This window comes from Passer montanus, unplaced genomic scaffold, assembly GCF_014805655.1.
Source record: "Passer montanus isolate IOZ18808 unplaced genomic scaffold, ASM1480565v1 scaffold82, whole genome shotgun sequence".
Classification (NCBI taxonomy): Eukaryota; Metazoa; Chordata; class Aves; order Passeriformes; family Passeridae; genus Passer; species Passer montanus.
Window position 1 is genome coordinate 2,470,117 of NW_024373479.1, and position 25,269 is coordinate 2,495,385.

General features: G+C 40.5%; 1 protein-coding gene across 1 annotated transcript in view; it reads right to left on the reverse strand.

Annotated features, from left to right (window-relative positions):
* MNAT1 (MNAT1 component of CDK activating kinase) overlaps positions 1 to 25,269 on the reverse strand; it is a 118,052-nt gene that overhangs the window by 42,268 nt on the left and 50,515 nt on the right. Inside the window, exon 6 of the mRNA XM_039733066.1 lies at positions 21,731 to 21,856. Within this exon, the coding sequence (XP_039589000.1) occupies positions 21,731 to 21,856 (126 nt within the window). The remainder of the gene's footprint in view (positions 1 to 21,730; positions 21,857 to 25,269) is intronic.

Sequence of the window (25,269 nt, forward strand, 5' to 3'; positions counted from 1 at the left end):
TTCTGGAGCCTTGGTCCTTTTGGTTTGGCTATCAACAAAGCACAGTATCCACTATCAACAACAGCCAGTCTAATTACAGGATTTAAGGCTTTAATATAACATTGTTTTAAATACACACATTTGAGACCTAATTTTTCAAGGGACATGAAGTAGAAATAAATGGCAAATGCCAATTTGTGTATCATGAACAATGAGAGAGGGATGGACACAGCAGTGGAGGTCAGAGCACAAAGCATCGCTCATCAACCAGCAACAACTGCCCGAGTCTCTGCACAGGTGAATCTACTGGTGCTCCTACTTTGCTGAACTAAAGCTGTGTCTTACACTGATATGATCCCTTTATTATGCAAGAAAATTATCTAGGATTTCCTGGAGAACAGTGGAAACTCTAAAAACCAGCTGCTGTGTTGGAAGAACAGCAGCTCATAAAGAATCATACATCACTGTATTAAACTGTCTGCTCTTTCCTGGGATTCTCTAAAGCAGCTTCCCCCATCCAAACAGCCACAGCTCCACAATACTGTTTTTGAGGAATGCAAAGTCTGATGGATGATTTAAAAAGAAACACTGCTTAAAATAACAAAGCCAAACAGAAAGCTGACCTCAGACTGCAGAAGATGAGTAACTCTGTGTGTGTGTGGAAGTCAGAGACATATTCCCTGTTCTACTGAGCATCCAGCCCAGACCCAGATAAATATTGATAAAGATGCAGAACATCACATTCAGTACAGCTTATGTATGCCTGATAAAGGGAAGAAATAAAGTGAGATTCCTTGAATAGCTAGATTTTAAGGAGGAACTGCTAAAGGTTGATGATCGTCTGGCAAGAGAAAGCAAGGAAGTTTTTACAGCAACAGACACAAAAAAAGGAATAAAATATTAGGAAAAGGATAATAAAGGCAGATGAAAGGAAAAGCAAGAATAGAATAGAAAAACAGGAAGGGTGAATTATTAGAAACAGGCAAAAAAGATAAAAAAGAAAGAATTAAGAAAAACTTAAGTCTGAAGTTAAAAAACTAGAAGTATCAGACATTAGCAGTACATCTTCACAGTATTTGTGGACTGTATTTAGTACAACATTTTAAATAAAAACTGAAAAGTGTTAGCAATATATTTAGAAATTATTGAAGTAAAATTAGTTTATTTCTAGCCTTTTTCCATTTGCATGCAGGGCACACAAGTAAACACGAACTATTCCAGGACAGGAGAGGACCAACTGCAAACATAACACACACTTCATGGCACTGCTTCGAAAAACCACCACCAAACTCCTTGGGGCAGAGGAAACTGCACTTTTAATCTGCACAAAATTTATTCTTTTCTCCTTCCAGAGAGGTTCAGTTTCTTTCCATGCAAGTTTTCATCTATGTGGGTATTTCATTTCAGTGGGTATAACAAAATGATGCTTAAATCTGAACCACAGACATGACAGCTTTTCAAGTTGTGCGTACCTACTTCCCATGGCACCTGAATTTTACCAGTCCTTTGGACAGGATTCACAGAACTTCACAGGACCAAGAAACCTATTTACAAGCCTTGCCTGATCCTGAGAGATTTGCAAAAAGTCCTCCTTTGACAAATTAACTACAGGGGCTTGCTGAAAAAACATATTTATCTGTTTACAAAATAAAAAGATTCCTCATCTGTTTTATCTTGTTCACTGGTTTTGTTGTGAACTCTTTTGCTAAAACACTTGTATTCAAATATTAAAAAAGGAAATGTTGTCACAGATTCTGAAAGAGGAGACTGCTGTGAACGCAACTGCAGGACAAACACTGCATTTCGAGCAAGGTGGAGAGGCTGCCTGAGTATTTCCTGCTATAGGCTCACAACAGACAGTTTTGCCTTAAAAACAACCCTTCCACTGTAGAAAGGAAGATTGCTGTATGCTCTGGCACAAGTACTGGATGGAGCCACATCAGCAGAGTGCCCTGACATTTAATTAGACCCAAGAGGGGAAAGGCTTCGCTCAAAGGCAGCGTGCTGGATCGGGGATTGCATCCCAGGCCATGCCACTGACTGCAACGAACAAGCTGCAACCCCACAGAAAAGGAAGCCCAAAAACAAGCATTAAGAACATTTGATAATCAAAGGACTAATTATATAGGAAGGTCTTCCTTTCTTTGAATTTCACATATTATTTCCCATCAGTAAAATATGCACCAGGCTCTCCGCAGATGATGCAAATGCTTACCCTGGCTCAGGGCAGCTGCTGCTCTGAGAAACAAACCAACATAAGCTGATCATTTGAATCCCCTTAAAACTCTTAGTACTGGACCAAATAAAGCACAGTAGAGCTTACCACACAGTTTTACAAGGCATGCCGAACATCTTTGTGCACTTAAAAACTATAATTTAATTAACTTTACCTGTAAGCTTGGGAAGGAGGAGGGTGCACAATGGGGAAAGAAAACAAAATAAAATATAAACTCCTTTTCTCCTAAACTCTGAAAATAGTTCAGGGTCCAAATCCCTATACAAGAAGTAATAAAAATAGTTTGGTTTCTGGTAGCAATAACAAAAATGAGGGCAAGATTAATTCTTACACTTTTATGGCAAACAATCTAAAGCAGATGTTTGAGAATAAAAGCGAGATGTCAAAGTAGTTAAAAAGCGCTTTTCAAACTCAAACACAACAAGACAACTTACAGCTTTATGTGCTTATATAAAACTCTAAATCATCTCAATCAGCTTCCACCCTTCACCCTTCTCTAGTCTATGAAGCTTCACAATTACCAAAAATGTTATATATATATATATATTCATGTCTAAACCACTACAGATTGGTGTCTCCTGAACAAAAGCACACGCAAGTGAGCTTTACTGATTAGAGATCAGCTCCTGAATCTGGAGCTTTATGAAGAGAAATGGGTTTCCCTGGGTTGACTGTCCAGGATCTCTGGAATAAAGTCCCTGTCTTCAAGAGACAGAGCACACTTTAAAGGTATCTAAAAAAAGTTCAGAGTGTATTTACATTTCTGCTAGAAAACTGCAGTTTTGAGACAGAGATCAAACTTCACATTCTAAGGTCAAAATCAACATAAGCATTCCTCAGAATCAGACTTCAAATGGATATTTGAAGTTATCAGCACTTTCTTGTTTGCGAGTTCAAAGAATTGCTGATCATAAAGCAAATTTTAAGATATTAAATCTTTCAAGGAGAGATTTGACAAAAGACAATGTGTTTATGCAGGAGAACTGAGTCCCTCCACGTGTGACAGAGCAGAAGCCTGTGCACAGTAACCCTAAGCACACCCTTTTCCAATGAAACTGCCCTTTATTGTGAACAGCGTGTTAAGTTAAAACACCATTCACTTAGATGTGCTTTCCAAAAGGCCTCAAGCAGGACGATACTGATTTAAATAAAGAAAATTAGGCAAGTTTTTGCACTTGAGCTTCCCACACAAGGAGGATTTGCCAAGCCCTTCCAGTCTAATCAGTGCTGCAATCACCCCGGTATATAAAGAGACTGACTCAGCGCACACAAACACTTCCAGACTCACCAGCAAGAGCTGATTTTTTGGCTGACCACAGCAAACTGCCTCCTAAGCCAGCCAGCCCCAGTGTCCATCTACCTGGAAGCCATCCATCCAGCCACACTGGGCTACTGTGCATCTGCATGGCTGCTGCACTTCATCAGTGAAACACAAACCCGGCTCCGGCCATCGCAGTAACTGATACCGTATCGCTCAACTCGATGGGAGCAAATCAGAAACTCTACACTACATATGAATAATAATAGGTTTTTGTGTTTCCTTTCCCAAGTGCTGACAGTTTGGAAGGTTATTTTCCCCACCACCACCATGGCTGGACTATAACCACATTAATTTCAGCGTGCCAAGGCAAGCTGTTCAAAAAGCTTTCACGGCACATTTGGCTTCATAATCCAGGGTGGTGTTTTGGGGGTTTGTTTTCAATTGTCCAAGATTTGACAAAAAAAGAAAATTAAGTTTAAGATGTATAACTCTCTGGAAAATTATATTTTCAGCAAAAGATGGCAAGCTTTAAAAAAAGTTTTAACAAACAAATTTAAACCACCCTTTAAATCACCAGCAGCCTAAATAACTTGGACCCAGCTCTTAACATAAACTTTTATCAATGGTAGTTGCCTGAGAAAACCATGTTTTCTCCTTCAGTTTCACATTAATCTCAGGGCACAGTTAAAACATGACACTTCATCAACTTTTTTTCCCCACATCTCCTGTTCACAGCCGTTGCTGTGTTGGCTGAAACATTTATTGGCAGGACAGAGCACTGACCAAGAGACCTACAAGGAACAAAAGCCTGCCAGAGCCTACAGCAGCTCACCTTACAAAATCACCTAAGCCCCAGCCCAGCTACTCCAGCAGCTGCACTGCTCTGTTCCAGGGTATTAGCACAAGTAGGGAGCTGCAGTGACTGCTATCAAGTTAAAGAAATTCAGACTTCATTTAATCTTTTCTATCTTAGATTTAGACCAATACTAAGAGGCAGCCCTCAAGTGCTACACAGAGCATTCTATAATTCATACGAGAGTTGAGTCACAGCAAACCAGCAGCCTGGCCAGGATAATGCTTCACTGGATATACCTACATTTACTTCTGTAAAGAGCTACAGTTTGCTTTTAATTATTCATAATGTTCTACAATGTACTTGGATGTGTATACTGTACATACACACAGCAGTTTGAATAAAATAAACACACCTCAGTAATTAGCTGATTGCAGTGCTCAAATAGCGCTGTTTTTAATGAGATGCTCTTTGTGTTCATGGAGGTTTCTGTTCTGTGTGTGTACACACAGATACACCCAAACACAAATAATCCAGGGCATGAGCTAAACAATTTTAAACAAAGACTATCATAGAATGTTTGCACAACCCTGTAATGCTCCAATCATGTGCACATTTGCACATGGGAATTATTTAGAGGCATGTCAACCTAACAAATTTATTTGCCATCAGACAATTTTATCATCCACTTACCTGGGGCTTAGACCCAGATTCAGCAACACTGATTCAGCTTAGAGAACTACCCAGCTCCAAGCACACAAAGAGCCTCACAAAGCCAAAGGAGCAGTCACATTCCAGTTACTTTGCCTGGATCATGGCCTGCAAGTCCAGTCCAACAAAGCCAAGCAAGCCTAAACCTGATGGCGCAAACCGAGCCCGTCCGCTGCGCTGCAATTACCTGTGGCAATAAACACCACGCTCCAGGAAGCAGAGGCTTGCACAAACAGGCCTCCAGAGGAACAACCAGCACCCTCACTACTCCAGTCTCCACTCCCTGTCCTTGCAGGGACTGTTCCAACAGCTGGCAAGTGGAGCAGGTTGTACCCAGGTGTTTGACACCGACGTGTGCCATTGCTGGGTCCACAGATCCACTGTGAAACACGGATGGGTCCTGGGGACTGAACTGCGACGGGGACCAAGTCACAGGGCTGAGAGTTAAGCCAAGAGGAATACCTGCTTGCTTGGTTTCAAAGCAATGCTTAAGGATTTTCTGGGTCAAAGCCAGGGTGATCCATATCTTGAGATCAAGCACCTCCGCCAGGTTTGTATCAAAAATTTATACGACAATTTCAGCGATCCCATTAGCCCTCAAGGGCAGACTTTGGCTCAGTACTCGAGGTATGGGCAGCCAGATGAATTTTACCAGGCTAATCCACATGCCTGAGACATTTCCAAAGCAAAAACCTACTGGTATAAGTGTGAGTTTTCTTATCAGTTTAAATGGATGTTTAACCATCACTTTCTAAATGAAGGTGGGCATCAGAAGACTAATACAATATTATTAAGATAGATTTTAAGAAGTGTATCTGGCTTCCAAGTAATATCTCAAGATTAGTTATTTATTATATAAATCACCTTAAATTGATTATCTGGGCCCTGATCCCATGGGCCAATCAAATTGAGAAAACAGTTCCACTAGGGACTGTACATAATGGGGTCCATTACTCATACCAAATAGATCAAACCTCCTTAGAAAGTTAACCTACAGAGAAACTTTCCAAATTTCTCTAATCATGCATTTAAAACTTTAAAAGGAAGAGAGTAAGCAATTATAAATCATGCACACAAACATATTTAGAAATCTGTTTAATTTTTAAAAGTAGACTAGAATTCTAAGCTGATTGCAATAACTACTGAATTGTCCATAACCATGTTGGTGTCTTTTTAGAATAATTCTTATCTTAGCATTTAACGTTTCTTAATTAAAAAAATTGTAAAATGCACCGCAGACAAACCACAATCCCTGTAAACTGATGTTCAGGGGCATCCCTTTCTTCATGGGGTGCACCTCATCTGATCAAAACAACACAGGAAAACTTGCTTTCTTTCCAAATGCACACCACATTTCTCTAATCTGTGCATTTACCAAACTGCATAAACAGAGACCTGGTGGTTTGATGCAATCAGCACAGTGCCATTTAAAGCACAGCACATCACAGCACCCTTAAGTCTTTTTGGAAATACCTCTGCTGCTCAGCAGCACCAGCTTTCCACCAGTTGCTGCTCCACATGCTATTGCCAATCAGCTGCATTTGCTGTAGTGCATTCCAAAGTTTACTAATTAATCTCTGCACTAAACCCCCCTGATGGCTGGTTGCCATTTGAAATGATCATCATCTTTTATTTAAAGACATAGCGACCGTATGGCCAAACTCAGACCTTATTTGTAAGAAAGAGGTGAGCCAAATTTCAGGTAGTTAAATCCAGGGGTTTTTGAGGTTTTTTTTTCACCTGGACAGAGGCAATTATTAATGGTTTAAGGATGTTTACATTAGACACACTCAGTCATGTCAATGTTAATTGTCAGGAAATGGGCACACTCTTCCTTTCCGAGCTCAGAGCCACATCCACAGAGGGTACAAGATGCAAACCACTGCAAAAGAGAGCATTCATTTCTTGCAAAACAGCCTACATGCTTTGAAGCTGTGTATTTTAAGGATTCCAGCTTATTGCTCCATTTGAGAGGAGGTTTTAAGCAGTGATTTCAGGCAGTGCAGCCTCTCTCACCATTGTTCCAGGCTGCTCCCATTCAGCGGTGCGCTCTGGCTCCGTGACCTTCACAATGACCTCTACAAAAGCAGTTGTGCATTTCACTGTGGTGTAAATCCTCACAGACAAGTCGAACCTGTTCTTTTTGGCATCCAGCCCTTCAGATGAATACTCTGCAGAGATTTATTATGAAAGGGGAATGAAGGGGCATTATTGCACAACATTCATCCCTCACATACAGCTAAGTTCCATCTCTTACAACTTCTGAAGACTTTTAAATAAACAGATCATATTAATTACACAAATCACTCTTGCTTCTCACCAATTTTCTGTAATTAAAATTTGCTGTTGTTTACAAAAAGGTAGATATGCTCGGGAAAAAGCATGTGTGTGAAGGTGTTTTACATTATTAATAATAAGTAATATTCATACTTCCTGTTACTATACACAAGGGATTAGTGTTTCCTAGCACACCATTCACTTATAACACTGAAGTATTATTCCACATTGTAGCAACACACATTGCCCTAAAAGGGTCCATTAATTATTTTTTTAATACCATGAAGTTACTGCAGGATATTAGACTGTCTCCATAAGAAATATACTGCTATGGTAAAATGATGAATGATGAAGCTTGCAGGTTTTTAATTAGATTTCAGAGCAGTAAGAATTTATAAAGTTGTTCTCCATGGCCTTAGCTTAATACTTTGTGTGACCTTATGCAAATAATTAGAAAGATATTCAAGATTCCATTAATCAGAACATATAAAAACATAAAGGAATCATGAAAGGGGTAGATTTTATAAACTCAGTGAGTCTGCCAAGTGGTCAGAGAGAGCAGTAACCCTAACACTCACATCATCCACATTCCTTCAGGTTTTCCAATTGATCCTTCAGCAAAATATGTTCTGTTAGGGAAGAGAGAAACCGTAACAAAAAACCACCCAACCTAAGTTGATATTTCAATCAAAAATCATGTTCCAACTAGCTGCAGTCGCTTGGTATTAACCACAACTGAAGCATTTTGACTGAAGCTCACATTCCCTGATCCAAATCTTGGAGTTCCCCACAAAAGCTCCCTCCCCCCGCAGTCAGCTGTCATGGACAATTGACAATGCACATGCACATCCCTCCCAGTGCAGACAGACAGAGCTGCTGTGTGTGTCTCTCCCTGTCACCCACAGGCCATGACAGGTAGGGGCTCTCTCTCCCCTTCCTCAAAGTGTCAGCTGGCCATTCCTTGCCTTTCCAGCTCTTCCTTTTCTGACTGCAAAACCAAGGACAACAAAATGCACAACAGCAAGAAACTTCCCTGTGCAAAAGATACAGGAAAACACAGCCTCCTCCCACCTTTCCCAGGTCCAGACTGCACTTTCACAGCTCCTGAGCTGCAGGCAGAAGTTTCTCCAAACATGCAGCAGTGGTTTTTACTTTGCTATATCTAAATTCACTTCCCCCCAGAGGTCTGACTCTGCCACCTCCACCACAGTCCACTCCATTTCTAGTCTGAGGCTACCAGTGAGAAGAGAAGAACTGAAAACAATAGAAGGTGAACCAGCATGGTCCTAGAGTGCTGCCTTTAACAACAAAGATAAACTATCTGCAGTTCTAAAGGAGCTTTCTTCCTACAGTAGAAACTTCACTTTGAGAAGCTGCAGTTGCTATGTACTTTGTCTCCCCATAAATAAACCAAATAAAAACTTAAGTGCAGCTACATTTATGATTTGGTCTTCATAACAAACAAAAGAACCCTGATCCAATACTTCATTCAGGATTTAAAAAAAAAATCCAAAGATTTTTCAATTAGATGACAGAGAGACAATGCCAAAGTTATACCTGGCAGCTACAGCTCAAATTGGTTACAATTTAAAAGCAACAAACAGCTAAATGGGTTCAACAATCTTCATGAATATTTATATTACTTTAAAGCGACACATCTGTTTCATTTTGTATTTCAAATACACTTAACTAACCAGACACAAAACAGGTTAAAAATTAGCACAAAGTAAATGCTGTACAAAACACTATCAATGAAACTGAACTGACACAACATTAAGCTTTAATATAAATAGCACCTTAAGGATTGGGACGGGAGGCTTTTACTCCATATTCCAAAAGTGCCTGATATGTGATAAATTCTTGGCCTAACCCTGTCTAGGCTTCAGATTCTACCTAAACACAAATTCAATGTGGCATCATCCCACCAAGAGGCAGATTAAGGTGCATAAGTGAAACCACATGGGTAAAGTCAATGAAAGGATGAAACTCCCACCTCAATCCCCCCTATGCCAAGCCCTCTTTTTCTCCCCCATAACAAAAGAAAATCCTAATCATGTTTTCTTGTAAACAACCAGAAAGAGGAATGTTAGGTATGCAGGCAAGGCCAAGACAGTGCCACCCCTTCAGAAAGGCAGAAAATTTTTCAACTATTTACTGATTGATCATTCCAACTTTGCTTGTCTGAACCCAAGGGGCTGTCACAGGGAACAATTACAAACTGGGATTATGTGCCTTTCTTGCTTTGTGTAGCACAGGTACCAAACACAGGCACCAAACACAGGCAGCCCCAGCCCTGGAGTGCCCAGGGATGGTGAGGATCAGGTGCCCACATCCACCCCTTTAGATCTGTCAGCACATCCCCACAGCCCAGCCCAGCAGCTCCTGGCTGCTGGAGCGCTGCCTCTGACTGACTTGCAGAGGATCACATTTCTGTGATCTCCCTGTGCCTTGGAGAAGGGAGTGATGCTCTATTTATTTATGCCTCTCTTTCAAGAGATGAAACAGGAGAATGGGCCTGAGACCTAAATATATATATGCTGCTTTCCTCCTGTGCACAGCTCTCACTTTTAACTTGTTCCTCCCTCCAAACTACTTACCTTTTCAAAGCCCTCCAATTCCACAAGCACCACCTTTACATGTACCATGTGTGTCCTGCAGGATCTACCTCACTTGCTCAGAATAATACAAGAATCATTATTCTTACACAAAACCACCATTTCATTTTCTACTAATCATGGCAAATGTTGCAAGTCCCAGTCTCCTGGCCCCCATCCAGCTAATTTAGATAGATGGTTCCACATGTGCTCTCTGTCCTTCCATTTCCTGCCCATACCATGGCACACATTTGTCTCAGTGAGTCAAAGCAGCTTTCTCTGTAGTCACAATAGTCTTTAGTACTTTATATTTTAAAAAAGAAGCCTGCATAAAACACAGCCTATTACCATGCTATTACTGACTTTGCAAGAGGCAGAGGATTTTACTGCCTTGCCACACATTCTGCTGAACTGTAATGGTTCACATGCTACACCTGAGCCTTGCATTTCCCCCAAATACAGAAGTTAGCTGTGTAGCAACTGTGCTCAGGCAAAGCAAAATAATAAATGAAACTAGTCAATTCTCTGCTTCAATATTATCCATGGTTTTTGCCCTTAAAGTAAAAACTTCGATAAACCCAAAATATTATGAGGAATGAGGATAAGCCAAACTTCCAGACACCCAGGCACTTCTTCATGAATGATAATTTGTTTCCTTACTAGCTAAAGCTGTTAATATTCCTTTCCAGAGACACCCTGACTGACAATCACTCCATATACATGGGGACATGCACCTTTTGATGTCCAACACCAATTGCCTCAAACAATATTCCTTTCTCTCACCCTCTGCACCTGAACAAACATTTTTAAGGAAAACTACTTTTGAAGTCTCTTTACAAAACACTGTCTCTTTGATCCAAATATCTTTCTTCAAGTACCCTAGTGCAATACAGATGCACTTGGATGGTAATGATCATTATTGAAAACTAGGCCCCCAAGAGCTCCTTTGAAATACATCTTAATTTTTAAATGAATTTTTGATTTACAAATGTGCCCTTTGAAAGCTCAAAATTTGACTTCTCCAAGACTTTGCTGTAGCAAAGATTCATTTATTTGCTGTGTGCACTTATGCAGAAGCTAAGGTGCAGAAAAGGTGGTACATGCACAAAATGCAGCACAGCCCCAGCCAACAGGCTGATGATTTTTTCTTTGTAAGAAATCAATATATGAGTAATTAATTTATCAACAAGGCTGGTGTACCTTGGACAAAAGTGAAGATGCTGCAGGAAACAAATTCACCCCTGCCCACAGCCAGAACCCTGATTAGCACAGTGTGTGTGGGTGGGTGTCACACTGGAAGCCACACAAGTGCACACACACCACCCTGGCTGACCTCACAGAACAGGATTCTCACACAGGAACTGATGCTGATGGATGAATACCAGAATCCCCAGGTCCCCAAGTCCTTCTGTCCCAGAGCTCCCCTCTAATTCCCAACCTTGTGCAGAAACCACTCAGCCCTTCTGCCTAGAAACTCCCATCCCACTCACACCCACCTTTCTGCAACTCTGCCCCAAATCTCCCCCCTCAGAGTGATGGTGACCCCCATGTTCTCCCCAGTTTGTCTCCTTTGCTGCCTTGTGCTTCCCCATCCCCAGCAGCCCTGATTCCATGCTCCAGGAGGGCACCACTGCTGCTGCCAGCACTTGTTACTGATTTCCCTGCCATATTCCTTCAGCAACTGCCTCCCACTACGGCCATCCCTCGTCCTCCTCTTGGCTCTCCTGGTATGGCCAAGTCTGCCAAGAATTTCAGAAAAGCCAGCTGTAAGCCGTGCTTACCCAAAATTCGTCTGAAGGTGGCCCTAAGAACAGGAAGGAAGAAAATACAGGCATATGGGAGATCTTTTAACTGTGCTGTGAGATCAACACACTCCACATGGACAAATAGATCCTAGTTCATGGAGAAATGTAATAACCAGGAGTGAAACCAGGCTGGGAGGTAAGTCTGCACACATGTGCCTTAACAGGCAAGTATCTCAGAGCAGGACAAACAGACATGGCCCAACTGAGTGCTGACTCAGAGGAATCTGCAAGGCCATTATCCCTGCTCTCCATTCCAGGTCACCAGCGCTCCTCCAGGTACACAACAGAGAAGATGAAGGAATGACACAGAACTGCTTTGATCAGCAGCAACAGAAGAAAGGATTAGAAGTAAGCATGTGATGTTCTCACAGATGCAGACAACTGTTAAGGAAAAAAAGATCATGACAGGAAGGTCACACATACTTCTGTGCACATATACCAATGTACTATAGCTTCCCTAAATGGCTTCAAAATACTTCATTGATCTTACTACAGTTCTTTAAATATTCTTGCTGCTCTCTTTAAAAGAGTTTTCCTCTTTAAAAAAGTCCTCAGCTGAATGTCATTTCACATCCAGTCTGTAAGAGTAGAGACAGTCTACCAACCATTTGCAGAAGAAATCAATGTTTTTATTGTTAAATGAGAATTAAGGAGCCTGAACAATTTTTCTTAAGACCTAAATTCTAAAATACTTAGTTCTGTAAAGTCTTCTTTACATAGTCAACTTCAAGGACATAAAAAGCACCTACAAAGAGGTAGAGAACAGCCTACTTTTGTCATGTAACTAGGCAGAAAATGAGCTTGTATCAGGTCAAGGAAACACAGTTACTGAATATTGTATTTGCAGAGACCCTCGCGGCAGGAGGAATGATGAATCTGGCTCCATGTTCATGAAAGGCTAATTTATTATTTAATGATACTATATTATATTAAAGAATACTATTCTAAACTATACTCAAGAACACAGAAAGGATACTTACAGAATGCTAAAAAGATAATAATGAAAACTTGTGACTCTTTCCAGAGTCCTGACACAGCTTGGCCCTGGTTGGCCAAAGAGTCAAAACAACTCACAGCAGAACCCAATGAAACAATCACCTGTGGGTAAACAATCTCCAAACACATTCCACATGAGCACAACACAGGAGAAGCAAATGAGATAAGAATTGTTCCTCTTTTTCTCTGAGGCTTCTCACCTTCCCAGGAGAAAAATCCTGGGGGAAGGGATTTCGAGAATGTGAATGTGACAGCTGAATTTCCCCTAAAATGTAAAAGCAAGGGCAGTAGGTGTTACCAGAGGCTGCCAGGGAGACTGCAGAGCCCCCATCTCCAGGAGTCTTTCAGAACAGGTTAGGACAGGTCCCTGCCCTGGCTCTGCCTCATGGCAAGGGGAAGGACCCCGTGACCCCTCAAGATCCCCAACCAGCATTATGATGATACAATTTCACAAGTACCTGCTGCAGTTCTGGCACCACAGCTTCTCTTTTTATTATTTTTTCGTCCCTGATTTAAAATTGCACCCTCACAGAGGGACTTTGTCTGCTTCCACTTTTTATCATCTCTATAAGACATAATGCTTATACTTACAGTTCTGGACAAGCTATTTCTTTCTGTTTCACTCCAGCACTACTTTCTCATGAGTTTACTTTTAAACAGTGCATCAAACAGCACTGGTTAACAACTTTTTGCATTAAAATGTGGTTCAATAACTTTGCAATATTCATTTAGCACAAACTCTAATATTTAATGTTTATGACGTTTGCAACTCTTGGCCAGAGTATAGCATCAAAAGAGCATGTATGCACTGAATTGTATCTTGTTAAAAAGAACAGCAGTATTGAAAAAAGTTATATTGGAACAATCTATAAATGTGTTTACATTATATGAATGATTTGCTGTTCCTTCACAAGGCATGTAGGAAGTCAGCACTTCTCAAATGTGTAAAGTATTTCCATGTGCTTAAAGCACGATCTTTCCAAAACAAACAATGATTGAGAAATTTTTTATTATTCTTTATTTCCCTGCCAGCTGTTTTTTTGGACTCTCCTCTCAGCCACCTTCTTTCTTTCAGTCAGATCCCTCCTTATTGCTCACAGTAACACCTACTCAAGCAAAGGTACATTCAGAGCTGTAAGACCCAGAAACGGGAGGATCCCAGGCTGATTTAAATGACATTCTCCTTAGATTAGTCTACAACATGTCTCTGTGTTATCTTAGCTAGTGGCAGGTCTGGCTGCTGCTTGGGATGGAATTTGGGTATCCTACATTAGAGCCTGCAGCCCATCCCTGCTGTTCTGTCCCAGTTCCTGCTCCCATACAGGCAAGGAAGCAAATGACAACCCAGCTGAACTCTTCCAGCAGCCTCCTTTCTCCCTGTGAGCCTTTTCATGGGACCAGAACATGCTGCATGTCACAGAAATGTCCTCTGAAAAATGATGGGGAAGAGTCAAGCATTCAAGTAAGCTCTTGGGCAACTTCAAAAATCAAACAGGACACTAAAAATCACAAACAAAACAAAAGAAAAGCCTAAACCAACCCAAACAAAAAAAAAAACACAACAAATTCAACCCACCATAAAAAAAAAAAAATTAAAAACCTCTACCTAAGAACAGCTCCATTCCAAAAAGTGAAAGCTAAAGCACAGATCTGCTCCACTGCTGGCCACAGACACTTTAACAAGCACTTTGGCCATGCCATTCACTCCTGTACAATTAACACTGTTGGCATTATTTCATTTACTAAATTCCAGTCATTACAGCTGTGCAAACTTATGGGTCTAATTTGTATTTATACTAATATGTGTACATAAACATGTGCTGCTTTAGCCATGTAGAGGAGCTTTAAAGCAAATGAACAAATATTATTTTAACAGAGCAGTATCAGAGAGCCCAACCATAAAAAAGAATCAAGTCAAGCAGTTCTGATTATGTCTGTCCACCAAACAGCTTAATTTCAACTACAGCATATTTCCTAAGGCATTCCAAACTAAAATCCTGCAGAGAGCAGGGGAGACATAGCACTGCATTTTCAAAATGCAGTCTCCTTTTCCAAGGCCATTGCTGTGTAAATGAAGGGAGGAGAAATAACAAATACTGTCATTTACTTTGCCTTTTTTCCTCCAGAAACATTTTCTTACCAACATAAGGAACAAAATTCATTAAGTCAACATCATGTGCTGAATGTTTATGCACTTTGATATAACAGTAATTACTTAGTAAGGCCAGAACCCAATTAATGTTTTAGACTTCAGTCCATGGGCTGGAGTGCACAGGAAGCATTCTGATGATAGATCACTTAAATAAAGTTTATTTGGCATACACTTCAAAACCCGAGTTCAGAAACTCAAAGCACAGTTCAGCATGTATGTGCTTGACTCTTAACAAAACATCTTTATTTAAACAGAGAGCTAGAGATTTAGTATGACAAATGTATTTACTACTACTAATCATTTTCCATCAAGCTACTCGGAAGTTGCAGTCATATTGTATTTATAAACTTATGAGATTTAAGGGAGCAGTAGGTGGGTCACAGGACTGTGGATTACTTTTTAAATCCAGCATGTTAATCCTAACCTGAGTTATATCTTCCAGCATATTTGCTGTCCCTCAGTTCATATATTTGAATTCTATATCCACATATTGTCAGAAATGGTAGAGATCCAGCAGCCATGAATTCTTTTTCCTCTCTTCTTTTCAGAAACAGTATCCTTCTTAGCAAATCAACGCTCATTGTTAAAAACAAGACTCAGTTACTGATGACAAAAATTCAATGCTAAAGCAATATGCAATGTACACTCTGAGTAGGAATCAGGAAATGGTGTTTAGCAAATGCAGAATCCCACTTGTCCCAGGGTTACCTGCACCCTGTCAATCTCTGCTCCAGGGAAGCTGCTTGGCAGGAATGCTGCTTCCCTGAAAACCTCCATCAGAGACCCTCTGGAAAGCGCTGTGACTCCCCTGACCGGGGCATTTGGGTTTCCTCTGGAAAGGGATTCTGCTTCCTGGCACTGACACTGAGCCCAGAGTGTCTGAGCTGGGACACAGCCACCACACACAGACACAGAATGCTCAGTGCCACTGGAAATTTTACCTTTACATGCATGTTCTCTAAGCAAATATACCTATTTCAAAAGGATCTATATGCCTAAACACACTAGTTACTCTTGAAAGTAAGTGTTGTAATTTTGCTGTGATTCTAAACTACCAAGAGTTGCAAAGAGGGAAATATTCCACCCAGCTGTAAAAGAGAAATGTGCGTGGTATGAGCCAAACAAAGATTAAAAACAAAATACCAATTAAACTCAAACTGGCATTCATCTCAAAGAAATCAATTCCATCTGAACAGTTCCAGTCTGAAGATAGACCAGCTGAGCTAACAGTGAAGGAAGCCTTGATTGCTTTATTTTTTAAATTCAGGCATAAATTAAATGCACACACAAAAAAAAAAACCCCATGCACTGAAACACACTGCACCAAAACCAACAAACCAACCAAGCAAACCAGAGCAGTAAGGATTGGCAAAGTAAGGCCCCCTCAGGAGCTGCAGAATAGCTGTAGCCTAAACCACAGTGTGACATGCACCTCACTTACCTCAGAGTACCTGGCATATGTCTAAGCAACTTTGAAGGAGCAGAATTGATTAAAAAGGGTATTTTGACAGACTTTTTTGAGTTTGGAACAGGATTTTGGATAATTGCTCCACAAGCTATAAAAGAAACAGACTGGAAAACAGGAGCAGCCGCTGAGCAGTTGTTTGCACAGGAAGCAATATTGCAGGAAAAGGCAATAATAAAGAACAGTTAATTTGACCTGAGCTGATGAGGTCAATGTTTTAAAAGAAATAGCTCCACATAACGTAAAATAAGAACGTTATTTCCCATCAGAATAATACTGCAAGTGTAAGACTGCACAAAATCTCTTCCCTAACACTTGTTATGTGCAGCTTAGTGGTAACACACATTCCTGAGGTGTCCTAGACATCCTGTGTCTGACACAAATCCATTCCTCTGAAATATTGGTTCTACAACTGCTCCCTCCTGCAACCTCTGGCTGCTCCAGGCTGCACACTGCTCTCCCCAGCATCCAGCTACTAATAACCTGAAACTGCAAGAACTGGAATAAATCTGGGCAATATTCAGAGCCACAAAGTTATATTTAACACCGCTGCTGTGATTTGGACAGGGAAGCAGGAGCTGGAGCAGATATTTCACTCTTAATTCGCTGCCATTCAGGGGTGCTGTTGACAGGAGATGGAGCCCGGCTCAGCGGAAGAGCCACGGGTTAGGAATTCAGCAGGGCTGGATCCTATTCCTTCTTCCTCCACTGCTCTGCTGGCTAATCCTGGGTGAGAACATCCCCTCCGGGCATCTGCTTCCCCTCCCTCCCTGACACATCTATTTAAACTGCAAATTCACTGGGTAGGGACCATCTTGGTAATGATCAAGCATACTCTACACTAATAGTTCTATTAATAAATATTCCCACTGCTATTAAGTAATAAAACAAAAACGATGTAAGAATTGGAAGGTCAATGGTGCATTACATTAATTCTGAGGTATTTGGGTACAAAATGCAATAAGGTAAACTCTCCCAAGCAGGAGCAAACCAGGGGACACCTATGTTGTTTTCCAGCATTTTTGGGCAATCCAATTAGAGGTAATTGAGTTTTTAACTGCATGAGATTACTCCAAGAATACCATCAATAGAGGCTAAGTGTCCTGGGAGGCTGGGGAAAGGCAGGAAAGAAACATTACAGAACTGGAAGGAACAGAAAAGGGACAAACACACAGCTGAAATGTGCTGGAGATAGCATGAGCTGAGCCAGTCTAAGGCACCCAGATTTTCTACAAACATGGAAACAGCTGGGCCACGGACTCAAAGGTTCTGTGCTCCCAGTTCAATGAATTAAGGAGGAGTTAAATACATCCACACTTCTATGCATTTTTAACTACAATGGTGAGGTAAAGCACAGACCTAGAAAAGCCTTCTACAGTTCTGCAAACACTAGAGACATAAGAATAGAACTAAATTCATGTTAACACAATTCCTGTTGCATTTGCAAACTGCCATTTGTCTGCAATACATATGAGCATCTCACACCTTAAAATGAGCTCCACATTACATCTACCTAACAACCAGAAATGGTCATTACATTCACCAAAAACCAGAAGAATGGTTCTCTTGCCAGACCTTGTTTTGCACCTCCTGACAAGCCCTAGAAATGCTGCAAATATCATTCACTTCAGACAAACTCTGCTCTTTTTGACAGCTGCTGAAGTACCAAAACTGACAGGAAATCTCATTTTTTGCGCTATTGCAGCAATTAAGATTGCTACAGTTTCTTCTGTAGCTTTACCCCGATTTAAGATTGGCTTTAGTAAGACTGTTTTAAAATATTCAGATGTGCTGAAAGTGTATTTCTTAATATGATGAACATAAGGAAAAAAGCCTGGCAGCACTGTCTCCCCCTACTCAAAGAGGTAAATCAAACTGATTGATTTGGAATGTAAGCTTTGTGCACAGGGGATAGAATTTACTGAAGAAGTTGAAAAGCAGACTAGAGGAAAAACTGCTTCCACTTGAAAGGACAAAAAAAAAAAGAATTAAACAAAAGGAAAAGGAAGGAGACCCCGTCCCCATGAGCTATTTGTCTGTCTCATGCTATAGGGGATGCTCTTGCTTAGCTTACAAGACATTCCCTCCTCCCCCTGCAAGCAGAGGAACCCACAGCACTAACATGACACCTTAAATGAGCCAACTTCCTTGAGCATTGCCCAGGAGACTAGAATGGACATGCTCCTAAGTCAGACACCAAGAAACATGTCTGATTAGCAGTCAGGCAGAAGAACATCTCTGACCAAGGAAAAACACTCCTGTTCAAGCTGAAAAAAACCCAGTGGATTGCCACAAGTGGCATATTTTCATAGCCTTTGTGTAAACACCAGCTCCAGATCAGCCAGCAGCTCAGCTAGCTCTATCTGGCTTCCCTTCTTTTGAAACAAAATTAGAGGAAAACACCCATCAGAAAAGGTCAGTGGCCAAACTATTAGGAAAAAATGAAAGCCCAGGGGAAGGGCATACATAGTGATTCATTAAATGTGCACTGCTAAACCTCTGACAGTGGGCACAAAGCAGACTTTTCACACAAACATCCTGAATTTGCAGAACTCTTGTGCCAGAGCACTAATTAGAATTGCATTTCTTAAGAAATTCTCAGTACTCCCCTCCAGCTCCCCCACCAGCAGGAGTGGTGTGAACCCCATGGTTTAGAGGGGAACCAAGCCAAAGCAGCTGCAAAGAGCACAAGAAAAGCTCCACCCACTTCACGTGGACACCTACGCAAAAGGAGTGCACTGAGCATCTCAGGTTCTTAGGAAAACACTCAGCCTGGCAAACAAGCATGTCCCAAGGTGAGTGCCAGCTGGGAATTCACCTCACACTGTCACTAGAACCCACCTTCATGGATCATGTGCAATGAGCAGAGCTGCTTTTCACAAAACTAAGCCTGCTCCAAAGCCAGCAAACTTGCATTTGATAACTACAGTAACTTTCCAAGATGCACCCCAATCCTAATCTGAAAACATCAAGATTTTGAGATTTTGTTTAATTCCAGAGCAATTTTAACAGTGAGGCAAATTAACCAGCAGAACATTGTGTGAACTTAAGGTCTTATTCCTTCCTTCAGTTCCTATTTAGATGGTGTTTATTTAAGGTTACTGGTTCTTGCTACATTTAATGCTGCACTGCTCAGACCTGGCATGCTCTGTGCTAAGGAGGTACTTAGTGTAAATTGAGTCATTCCTGAACCATCTCCTCAACACAGAGCAGATCTTTCTGCCTTTGAATGGACTTTTGTGGCTCTTCTTCACATTCTGATTTTTGCACTCAAGATGCAGCCAGCAGAACTCTGCAGTCCACAACCCTTCCCAATACTGCATTCAGAAGGAGAAGTCCTTTCCTGTTTATTGCTGGACTATTCACATACCCAAGGCCCCCCACACACACTGTGGCTGAGGGTCAAACTGCTTTACCTCCTTAGCTAAACTTCCAAACCCTCTTCCCAGAGCCTGTTATTTACTCTTCTATTTCTCATTTTGCACTTACCCTTATTAAAACACATTTCATTCAAATGAGGCCAGTTTGTCAAAGTGACCCTGTAAACTGCCAATTTGCACATCATCCACAGAAATTCAACATCTGCTTCCAAGCACTGAGCTGCCTCCTAACAGAACACCCACAGAAACATTCCCAGGCTGTGGAACCAACTTCTTCAAAAATTACAAAGTTAGACACTTCATTTATTGTGCAGAGTATCAATATTGCTACTAGTGTAATAGAATTTGTATGTTTGTAATGTCATGTAATAAATAAATCAAACATCTGTAAAGAAAGTAAGGGAACATTCATCTTTCTAAGCAAAACCTGTAATTTTGTTGGTGTAAATTTTTTAATGCAATCAATTTTCCATAAATAGTAGTCACCAACTTCAAATGCTTCTATCCTTACCCTTACTGTTAAAAAACATTAATAGAAAGAAGTACAATTAAACTGTTCTTTTTCAATTTAGGACTCAGAGCAGTCAGGGTGAGGAAATTTTTGTTTCCTGAGATTGAACAAATTAAATAATTTATCTATTCACATTTCTGAACACCGATGAATTAGGAATTGCCAGATATCATTATGATGAATTATCTGGCATATCCCCTATTATTCCAAACATTAGGATTTAAATGTCCTGCTGCTGGAAATCTCTTCAGCCAAGTCTTTCACCATTCCTGAGGAAATTTACTTAGGGTTGCAGATCTCAAATGTCCACTACCACATACTCCATTTAATATTAATTTTTATACAAATTAGAAAATACTTCTACTATCTTAATAACATAAGCTGATCTTCTTCCTTTCCCCACAGAAAAGCCACAGCTTTAAGAAACTCTGACAATATATTTTACAGCAAGAAAAAGAACAGCCATTCAGAGTATTTTTTAAAAAAAACAACAGGCATTTTCTGTCCACTGGCTTTTCTACAGACAGAAAATCTGTCAAAAAGCATATCAATATCCCCCAGACTCATAGATTTTAAAAGAAGTAGGAAGAAGATCAATTTACACCACAGAAAAACAAGAAAACAATCTGCACAGCCTTGCAAAAACTGACACTGCTTCTGGAAAAATAAGCTGCAAATGCTTCCACGCTGTGAACACTTAAACAGATAATGAACACAGCACAAATATTCATGGCAAAAACAAATTGATTACTGATAGGAAACTAGTTTGATATACAGATTTTTGCTTTGCTGACTTCTTGGTTTGTTGAGGAGAGTAGAGAGTGTTGGCTATTTTTAAGACATTCAGTTTACCATTATCAATTCTAAAATACGAAGTCTAGAAAAAGTAGATTTTAAAAAAGTCTAACAAGAGATTTAAAACAATACAAAGCAGAAAACCAGCAAGGTGCAGAAAAGACCAGTCACTCGTGCTCCCATCCCCAGCTTTACAGTTATGTGCACAGGCTGGTGTGTGCTTGGGCCATGTCATGACACAGAACAGGAGTGCTGAGAGATCTTCAGCTGCCACCCTAAGGTGACACATTTGAAAAATACTTGTGGTTTCTTAGAGCCAAATAACAATGAAAATAGAGTCCTTAACCTTGGCATCATTTTCTAGACTGTCAGTCTCATACTCACAGATTACTCCAGTGCTCAAAATAAATCTGAAGAAAGTGAGATGATTCTTGAACTTCAAAAATTTCAACTTCCAGAATTGGTACACAAACAAGAAAAATAACTCAAGGACACCACAACTTCACAGGGAGAGAGGTACAGTTTGTTTTTTGACAACTACACAATGAAAATGTCCATATATTTATGATGACCCTTCTGGGTGGGCCATCACAATATTCCAACTAGCAGAATGATGAAATTCTTCAATTAATTCCTAATTACTTATTTAATTGGAAGAGAACAGTCTATTTCATGTAACATGCAACTCAGGTTTAAGTGACCTCTGAATTCATTTGAGGAAATCCTTGATCTTCTGAAAGGCATTAAAAAAAAAAAACAAACAAGCAAATCTTACCATTTTGATGCCAGTGGAAAACGTGACTGGTTTGACAGGTTTGGGTTTTTCCAGCTGCATTTCTAGCTGAGTAGATCTGTCCTTATGCTGAGCTAAGAGCAGAGAGGCAGGAAGATCAGAGTTCTCCTGTAAACATATGAGGAATAAATGTGAGTCCTAGACCAAAACAAATATTAATTAACACTGCACATTCTTCCAAACTGCAAGCTGTGACTGCAAGGCCATCACTAGGAGAACAGCAGAATGCCAAGTATCCTCTCCCTGAGCAACAGTTCACAGAAAACGATCATTTTCAGTAATAAGAAAAAGCTGCAGCAACCCCATAAATCAGAGTAACCTGCAAACAACCATTTTTATAGAATCCACATTAAAGACAATATAACAGGCTTCTTATTCCAACTGGCCAATGCAACAATATTTATTAAAATTAAAAAAAAATAGAACTTAATCAGAGAAGGAATAATACTGAGTAGTATAACTTGGATCAGATGTTTATCTAAGACACATTCTTTCTCCCAATGAACTCAGACCAGTTTGAAATTGTTTCCCATTAGATTTCACCTGAGGCCGTTTGGAAATGATCCTTGCTCTGCTCTGCACAATGGCACTATTGTAAGTACAACCAACAGCATATTTATTTTCTCCTTCAGCAACTTATTTTTAGGGAAGCCAGCCAATTTTAAAATATATACATATATGTATGTATATAAAAAATAGTAGTAAAATGAACAGTTAAGCAAATGAATTACTTAAACTGTCAGGACAGAATGATTATTAGCATACATATATCCAAGTGCATTTTTGAGAGATCAGGAAATTATTGGCTAAGTAATTTTCTAAGAGACTAATGTGACTATCTACATGCACACAGAAATCCTTGAGAATTCCTGGCTAGAATTACCATGAAGTTGAGAGCAGGGAAGAAGTACAGACAGACTCTCTCTGGACTGCTCTAGCACAGGATTTTATTCCTAAGGCCCTCACACATCACATTTACTTCTGTTTCTAAGAGCCAAGCAAATATTGAACTATGAACCACATTTGTTACTCACAAAAACCAAACAGATTTTATTAACAGAACTGTGATTTTTTAAATTATTCAGGTCAAGGTAAGAAGTTGGATGTTTTTAATGCCACAAGATGCCTTGTTGTTTTGATGGTACCTAGAGAAATCCTCTGAAGTGATCATGAAGAACAGTCACGTTGTACACTGACTTTTCACATCACTCTCCAGTCTTTTTCCTTCTCTATATTTTATTATATTCCCTTTGCCTTACCATCAGAATGCAAGATAAAAGCAGAAAAATCTCACAAGACAAGATCTGGTCCAGAATCACAAATACAACATCTAAGGCACAGCTTCCTCTACTCATATTTCTGTGATCAGCTGGGAAGAGGGGAGGGAAGATGCTAAAAACATAAATTGAAGAGACATCTAATTTCTGTACAACTGGGAGAAAATTTGGACCACAAATGCACTAGTTTAGAGTCTTGTAGAAGCACTAGTTAGTGCCTCTTTCAATTGCTGTACATCTCTAACCTGCATGCAGCAGCATGTGCTGTCAACAGAGGTTAAAGATGTTGAACTCTTTCAATGACCAGATTTAACATATTAGGGGAGAAGGGAGAGTGGAAAACAGTCTCCTGTTCATTTTGTCTTTCATATTTCTTAAACACTCACTGCATTTCTAATAAAATGATTCAAGGAAGCCAATTTTTAACCAACTTCTCAGGAGTTCACACAATGAGCAGTAACCAGATTACACAACTGTGGGAAACCCACAGTGTGCCAGCAAGGCACCACATCCTGATTGTTTGTCCTTTTGAATATGCCCAGAGCCCTTCTGTTAACTATTAACACACGTGGAAGTTCCAACCCTGTGTTTATCCATACCAGCAATTTTCTGTATGGGAAAACAAACTGTCTACACTATGAACAAAGCTGGTTCTACAATACAGTTTCTGGAAGATTGGTCTCAAAACCCTTGAGGTTCTGGTGGAAGTGTGGATTTGACGTCTTTAACGCCTTTGCCTGGCTCCAAGCTATGCCACAGTCCAGGGAAAACCTGCTCCTCTGCCATGTGCTGCAGTCCCACTGTGCTCATGCCTGGGAATTATGGGTTGTTGAAGAGGAAAGTGCAAGTCCCATGAGACACAAGAGATCACATTAGAATCCTCTGTATACATATGAGAGTTTGTAGAGCACATAAAGAAAGTGATTTAATATTTTACTCAGCCTGGATTATCCAAGTTTAAAAAAAAAATCCCCAAACCAACAACAACCCAAAATAAAACTCACATACTTCTCCCAGTGATGCATAAAGTGCATTTGAAACTACAAGTCTAAATCACAACAGGGTATTGTGCCTTTAAAGTGAGAGGTTTTATTGTAAAAGAGGTGACTTACAAAGAAGGTAACATAGAAATTGCCTAATTAGTACAGGGAGGCAAAAAGGACCAAACTGCTTTTCCAGAGGCCTGCAGAGCCTGAGTGCCCCTGATGCCCTGCTGATCTCTCCAGTACTTTGCACTGGCCTTCCCCTCCTGTCCCCAGCCAAGGGAGGGTTCATGGAGCCTTGGCCCCAGTCCAGTCCTTTCTGTAGGAGCCCCTGCACTCCCCAGGCTGGCCAGAAACCAGAGCCCACTGCACAACATCTAGAATACCAAACATTTTTCTGTGCCTCTGGACTACCTAAAGTATCAGCTCTTTGAAGATGGTACAGCATTCTCCAACACTTTTGCACACAATTGAGACCTTTGCTCCATGTGAAACTACCATAAGTAACACATCTAATGTCTTGGACCACCAAGATGATGAGAGGGAAGGAGAACCTCTCCCATGAGGGCACTGGGATTGCTCAGCCTGAAAAGAGTACAATTTAGGGTGACCAAATTGTGGCTTTCCAATACCTGAAGGGAGCTGACAAAGATGGAGAGAGACTCTCTACAACAGCCTGGAGTGGCAGGACAAGGGGAATGCCTTCACACTGACAGAGTTCAGGGTTAGATTAGAATTTAGGAAGAAATTCTTTACAGAGGGTGGTGAGGCCCTGGCACAGGCTGCCCAGAGAAGCTGTGGATGCCCCAACACTGTGAATGTTCAAGGTCAGGCAGGATGGGGCTCTGAGCAATCTGCTCTAGTGGAAGTTTTCCCTCCCCATGGCAGGGGGCTGGAATTCAATGGTCTCTAAGGACCCCTCCAACCCAAGCATTTCTAGGATTCCATGAGATCTGCAGCTTCCTAAGATTTCAGCACTAAAGGTAAAACTCATTTCTTGACAGAGAAAATACCTGATATCTCTACTTGTACAACACAAAAAATGTGCCTTAATTTTTGTTTTGTTTTGGTTTGATTTTTTTGGGGGTTTTTTTTTGTTTCTTATTTTTTTTGTTTTGTTTTGTTTGTTTTTGGTTTTTTTGTTGTTTTTTTTTTGTAGCCCAGTGGCAGGGGCAAACTTGGGAAATAAAAATTACCAAGATCCAGTAGGTCTGGACTGCAGGCTGACAGATCAGGTGATCTGTCTAAAGGAGAAGACTCA